Consider the following 7164-nt stretch of genomic DNA (forward strand, 5'->3'; position numbering starts at 1 on the left):
TCCTACTTCTGCAAAAGAGTAAAGGGAGGTGTCTCTTCACATCCCTTTTTGGAGACCAAGTTTGGTCATTATAATTTATAACTATAATTATAATTTACAATATAGGGCAGCTTCTATAGTTTTGTTATTATTGCTCCTTCCATTTCCATTGCCGTAGTCACTGTGTATGTTGTTTTCCTGCCTCTAATTACTTTGCATTAGTTTGTATAAGACTTTAGACATAGCTTCCCATTTTAACGAATTCTTTTTGCTAATTCAATAAACTCTGTTGATACTTTGCTAAAAGACATCCAGTATACCACAAGCAAATTAGGAGAACAAGGAATATTTTACCTGTCAGATCTATGGAGAAAGGAAGAATTTATGACCAAACAAGAGATAGAAATGCAAAATGGGTGACTTTTATTACATTAAATTAAAAAGTTTTTGCAAAATAAAACAAATGTAACCAAGATTAGAAGGGAAGCAGAAAAATGGGGAATAATTTTTACAGTATGTATTTCTGATAAAGGTCTCATTTCTCAAATATGTAGAGAACTGAGTCAAATTTATAAGAATATAAATCCCCAATTGATAAATGGTCAAAGGACATGAACAGGCATTTTTCAGATGAAGAAATTAAAGCTATCTACAGTAATACGAAAAAATGTTCTAAATTATTATTGATTAGAGAAATGCAAATTAAAACAGCTCTGAGGTACCACTTCACACCTATCTAAATGGATTGGCTAATATGACAGAAAAGGAAAATGATAAATGTTGGAAAAGATGCGGGAAAATTGGGACACTAATGCATTGTTGGTGGAGTTGTAAACTAATCCAAGCATTCTGGTGAACAATTTGGAATTATGCTCCAAAGGTCAACTAAACTGTGCATACCCTCTGCTCCAGAAACACCACTCCTAGGTCTGTATACCAAAGAGATCATTTAAAAGGGAATATGTGCAAAAAGAAGCATAAATATATACAAAAACATTTATCACAACTCTTTTTGTGGTAGCAAAGAATTGGAAATTGAGGGAATGCCCATCAGTTGGGGAATAGCTGTTGGGGAACAAACTGTGGTATAACAATGTAATGGAATACTATTGTGCTATAAGAAATGATGAGCAGGTAGATTTCAGAGAAATCTGGAAACCCTTAAATGAACTGATGCAAAATGAAATGAGCAGAACCAAGAGAACATTGTACATAGTAACAGCAACATTGTGCGATGATCAGCTATGACTGACATCTCATCTCAGCAATGCAGTGATCTAAGACAATTTCAAAAGACTCACAACAGAAAATGCTATCCATATTCAGAAAAAAAACTATGGAGTCTGAATGCAGATCAAAGCATACTATTTTCACTTGTGTGTGTGTGTGTGTGTGTGTGTGTGTCTGGGTGTGTGTGTGTGTGTGTCCCCTTTTGTTCTGTTTCTTCTTTCACATCACTGATATAGAAGTATGTTTACATGATTGCACATGTATAACCTACATCATATTGCTTGCTGTCTTGGGGAGTGGAGATGAGAGGGAAAAAAATTTGAAACTCAAAAATCTTATAAAAAATATATATTGAAAACGATCTTTACATGTAATTGGGAAAAAATAAAATATTCTTTTTAAAAAAATGTTTAATAACCTCCCCAGAAAAAAAAAAGATGTGTCTGACACACTTTAATCTGCATTGCTTAAAAAAAAAAAAGACTTCCAGCACACTGAGTATCCTCTAAATTGCCTGACGACAGCTGAAGCTCTGGGTGATACCAGTACTGAGTCCCCAGCACTTCAGTGTGATTGCATTCATCAGTCCTTCTTCCCATTTGCAGACCTGGTGGTATAGATAGGGTGGAACACAAACTTTGCTAACTCTATCCCCTTGCCAAAGCCCACCCTGATGCTAATTCTACATATTGGGCTTCCCCAAGTTCCAAAAGCCCTTCCCTACCTGTTCACGGAGAGCGTCAACTGGTCCAGACACGCTTTAATCTTGTTCTGGGCCTCCAGGTGAGTCATGCTATCTGCATTCTCCCCGTTAATGGCCTGGATCACGTCTCCTGGGCATAGGTTCGCCAAGGCTGCCTTACTGCCAGGGTTTATCTGCAGGAGAAGGAAGAAGGTCACTCACTTCCTGGAGTTGAAAGATAACAACCCCCATCGTCTCAGATCCTATCTTCAGAAGCTGGATGTGGCGGCTCCTTATTTTATACCAATGTTGGCAAATTCTTGCTGTTGGGATATTTTTTTTACCCCCCTGAAAGTTATTATCATAGAATAAATCCTTAGAGTGGTCCTGTGCCTGTTTTGCAGATCAGAAAACTAAGGTACAGAAGTGAATGTACTTGCCCAAGATCATTCAGCTAGTTAGTGACATCTAATGACTCTCAAATCAAGCACTCCTTCCATTGCTCCACATACTCCCAGGCATGTGTTTTCCAAACTGAGAACATTCACAGAAATACTCAGCTGAGCTCCTTTGATCAGCCCTTTCCTTGTATAAACTGTTGGCCTCAGGCAGGGGTCTGTCTGGTCAGCCTGGGGAGAAAGGCAGACAGGGGCAGGAGGGGATGGAGATGGTCTCCAGATCCCTAAAGATCAGCCCTTCCCATAAAGCAGTAACTGTCTTCTTGGTTTGCAAAAGCAGCTGGTGGTCTAGTTAGAGACACAGTTTATTATTCCTCTATGGATTCCTCACCCCGTTTATTGCTTCCAAACAACAGAGAGTACCTCTGTTGCCTTTGATGGTGATCCCATGCATGGTGATGATGCACAGATAGAATCTTTCCAAACCCTAATGATTTCTCTAACAAACAGCTCACAAAGAAGTGAGAGGGTCATTATTAATTTAGACTGTGCATGGGTACAGATATACCCTTAAGGAAATGGAGAGTGAAAACAAAAAGATCAGAGCTGGCAAAGAACTGGGGGAAGGACAACACCCGTAAACAGTATGGCTCCATCCACTCCAGGAAGACCGGGATGAGAATAAGCATTAATATAGCACCAATGTGTCCTAAACACTATTTACAAAAATCTCATTTGATTTTCACAACAACCTAGTGAGATAAGTAGGGCAGGTAGGTGGTGTAGTAGATAACATGCCAGACCTGGAGTCAGGAAGACCTGAGTTCAAATCCAGCCTCAGACTCCTGGACAGGTTCTCTCTCTATTATGCCACCAACGGCCTCTAAAGCAGGAACAAAGACTGGTTTCCATTAATGTCTTGGGAATTTCCAAGATGGACCTAGAAGAGTCTGGATGCATCAGGGCTTTTCTAATACCTACAGCCAAATGCAGCAAGGACAGAATCCTGAGAACACCGACCGTGGAGTCAGGAGGATCTGAGTTCAAATCAGACCTCAGGCACTGCTAAGTATGTGATCTTGGGAAAGTCACTTAACCCTAATTATCCTGCCTTCCCCCCTCTAAAAAAAAATGAAAAGAAAGCTATTTGCTCAGGGGAAGCTAGGTGGTGCTGTGGATAGAGTGCCAACTCTGGACTCAGGAAGATTCATCTTTTTTGAGTTAAAATCTGGCTTCAGATATACTAGTTGTGTGACCCTGGGCAAGTCACTTAACCCTTATTGCCTCAAAAAGAAAGTTGTCTGTTCACATCTTTCCTTCACTCTCTCCATATTTCTCAAGACCATTACTATTAAAAATGAAAGCATAAGACTTTAGGCATGGATCTAGAGCTAAAAGGTGACTTAGAGGCTATCAGAGCCCTTTAATTTTACAAATGAGGAAACTGAGGCTTAGAGAAATTAGGTAACTTGTCAAAGATCACCAAGTAGTGAAGAATCAAAGGAGGGATTTGAACACAGATCCTCCCTGTCCAGAATGAGTGCTCTGACCATTATAGCACAGTCTCCTAGTCCTTTTGTTCAAAAATACAGGTCTATATCTCTGTTCCTGTTTTGATCCCTGCTTTCTTTCTGTCACAACAAGTCTGTGAGGTAGGCATTTATTTGACAAATCATAGAATTATGTCTATCTCTTTGCCACAGCAGCTGAGCCAGATGGTTTAGAGGATAATTGCTTGATCTGGATTAAATCATGACTCCAAGAGGAAAAAAAAAGTTGAGACCCCTAAATCTTAAAGCTTAAGGAGCCTGTTTGAGCACAGGGCTAGTTATTGACAAATGGGCCCAGCCTGAATAGCATGTGAGTTGGAGGAGACAACAGCCCCTTTAGCTAGGAGAGTGAGAAAGTGTGAATAGCTCAGTGCAGCCTGCTTCATTACTGGACAGCTCAGGAGCCAGGTGCCGGAAGGGTTTGCTGACAGTCTCAGCCATCTCAGTAGGATGAGGAGGGGGCTTTTGTCCTCCTTGCCTTCCCTCAGCTCAAACGATTTCGTTGTAAAACCACTCACTGACATACTGGGGATGAGGAGCATATGTGCCTTAAGAGTCAGAGCCAAAGTTTTTTCTCTAAAACCAGAGTCCGAGCTCACAGAAGTCATACACTGGGAACCCAGTCTTCTGGGAGAATGAGGATGGTCTTGGTCTAAAAAGCACAGCCTCACTGAGACCTGTCCCTTGTCTTCAGTGACTGAATGATGGCATGGGAAAGCCCAACCCATGCTCTCCTTTCTTGGGGAGGTTCTTACAGGTGACATGGGAGGGTTTGTCTGAGGCAGAAGCCAATGGTCTGACGTCAGGAGATGATGGCTGTAGGAAGCAGATTTGTCACCAGATTGCTGAACACCAATAGTATATGAATCAAGCCCCCTCTTGTCATCCATGCCCTCACTCTTGTACATGTATACCGGTAAATACATATACTCCAGTACACATGAGGTCCAAGTGTCTTTGATTGGAGATGAGTTGTGGGATGAAGTTCTATGAAGCTTACTGCCATACCAACCCAATCATTCAACTCTGATCCTGGGGTCACCTATGACATTGTTACATGCTTGCTCAAAAGGCTAACACAATCTTACTTAGGGCCCTCTGTACTTTATCCTGGTCAGACCCCAAATGAAGTAGTTGTCAGTTCATAGGGCAACCAGGATGATAAAGAGACTGAAATACCAAGACTGTTATCAGCCAATTACTCAGCAAGCATTTACTTAGTACCTATAAGGGCTAGAAGCTGCAAAAACAAAATTGTCCCTGCCCTCGAGGAGCTTCTATTCTGTTACATAAGGTAACATGCACAAATACAAGTAAGTATATGCAGAATAAATCAGGGAGAGCACTAGCAGCTGGGGGTGGTCAGGAAAGACTTCACATAGAAGACTGACCAGGATACCAGGGATTCTAATCTCTTGGAGGATCTAAAAGGATGATAATAACTGGCATTTATATGGCACTTTAAAGTTTGCAATGTTTTTTACATACATTATTTTATTGGCGCACTAACAGTGTCTATAATTTCCATTTTACAGATGAGAAAACTGAGCTTTAGAAAGGCTAGATGATTTCTTTATGGTCACACAGCTAGTAGCAGAGGAAAGATTTGAACCCAGGTCTTCCTTACTGTCTTCCTGTCTACTTACTTCCAAGCTGTTTCTCTGGAGAAGGGATGACCAGGCTAGGAGGGAGTGGTCAATATGTGTCCTAGGGTATTTGAAGAGCTGTCATACGGAAGAGAAGTAAAGTTTTGCTTGACCCCAGAGGGCTGAAGTAGGACTAATGGAGAGAAGTTGGAGAGAGAGAGAAAGAGACAAGAGACAGAGAGACACAGAGAGAGACAGAGAAACAGAGACAGACACCAAGATAAAGACAGAGAGACAGAGAGTTAAGAGACAAAGACAGAAAGACCGAGAGAGAGAGAGAGAGAGAGAGAGAGAGAGACAGAAAGAGAGAGACAGAGAGAGAGAGACAGAGAGAGAGAGAGAGAGGTATTTAGGCTTGATGTTGGGAAAATCTTCAGAATAATTAAGAACTTTTCAAAAATGGAACAGACTGTCTCAATAGACAGTGAGTACCACATCACTTCAGGTCTTCTAACAATGGCTGGATAACTACTTCCCAGGTATGCTGAAGAAGGAATTTCTGCTCAGGTGGATTTTCCATTCCTTCCAACCCTGAGATTCTGGGAAGTTCTATTCTGAGCCAGAGGAAAACTCTTTTCTAAAGGATGGTTAGCTCATAGAAGGAATAGATCTCTTTAGAGAGGGTTTTCTTTTTCTTTCCTTTCTTGAGTTAGTGAGTGGTATTTCATCCAATACCCTTCCCCCTCTTTTCCCCATGGGCCCTCTCCACTCCCTCCAGAGCAGAGGGAAAGTCCCCGAATGGACACATTTGTTCCTTTGTAGTTCAAAAATGTTGGGAACTTGATAATTGTGCAGAAGGGGGCAAAAGGAAAATACGTTATCCGGTCACCAAAACTGCAGAGAAATATGTTAAGTAGATATCTAGGCTGAAGATGTGAATTTGGCTTCTGGAATTTTTCTGGAGAGCATTATGTTTAGGGAGCTCAGCAAAGAATGAACAGGGCCCACAACAAAGGACCCAGAATAATACAGAGTTCACTGTAATGTCACTTTGGGGCTTTCAAGAGTGCTGGGCATAAAATCAGAAGAGTTCTCAGTTTGCGTCCCACTTCTGAATGGACACACATGTTCAGACAGGGCCAATGTGTTATTTTAAGGGAAGATTTCTTCATTGAGAAAGGGGTAGAATTAGTGGCTAATAATAGAGCTGCAAGAATAAAATGAAAAAATTCAATAAAACATTTTTAAAATACACAGAAGAAAAAAGAAATTCAGAAAGGGACACAGACAGAAATTTTGTTATGACTGTGTTAAGTTTAATATAAACTTTCTTTAAAAAACAAACTGCACATGAGAGAAGTTTATAGTTTCATGTAGTAATATTTTATAGTTTCATATTTATAATATCTTAGTATACAAAAAATTTCTCATTCTTTGTATACTAAAATATTCATGTCTGAAGATGGAATCAAAATTTTAAAAGGCAATTGATTTAAAAATAATGAGTCCTAGACTGGGAGGCCAGTGGCCAAGAGACTGGGTTCTAATCAGTCCTAGGCTTTCCTACTAATTTGTGTTGTGTGGCCTTAGACTAGTCCCTTCCCTCTTTTCGAATTCAATTTCCCCATCTGGAAAATAAGGACATTAAGGCTGTGTGACAGGATTCTCCCTCTCTTCCCTGGCAGTCTGTTTTCCTTTAATAACTAAGCATACATTTGTGCAATCTACTCAAAAGGCAG

General features: G+C 40.5%; 1 protein-coding gene across 2 annotated transcripts in view; it reads right to left on the reverse strand.

Moving 5' to 3' along the window:
* PDLIM4 (PDZ and LIM domain 4) overlaps positions 1-7164 on the reverse strand; it is a 109886-nt gene that overhangs the window by 72220 nt on the left and 30502 nt on the right. For both annotated transcript variants that reach the window (XM_069103869.1, XM_069103868.1), the window contains exon 2: positions 1934-2085. In XM_069103869.1, coding sequence (XP_068959970.1) covers positions 1934-2085 — 152 coding nt within the window. The remainder of the gene's footprint in view (positions 1-1933; positions 2086-7164) is intronic.

Source organism: Petaurus breviceps, unplaced genomic scaffold (assembly GCF_028583685.1).
Source record: "Petaurus breviceps papuanus isolate PSGF00001 unplaced genomic scaffold, PetGlider_PUasm1.0 64, whole genome shotgun sequence".
In the NCBI taxonomy this organism is placed as follows: Eukaryota; Metazoa; Chordata; class Mammalia; order Diprotodontia; family Petauridae; genus Petaurus; species Petaurus breviceps.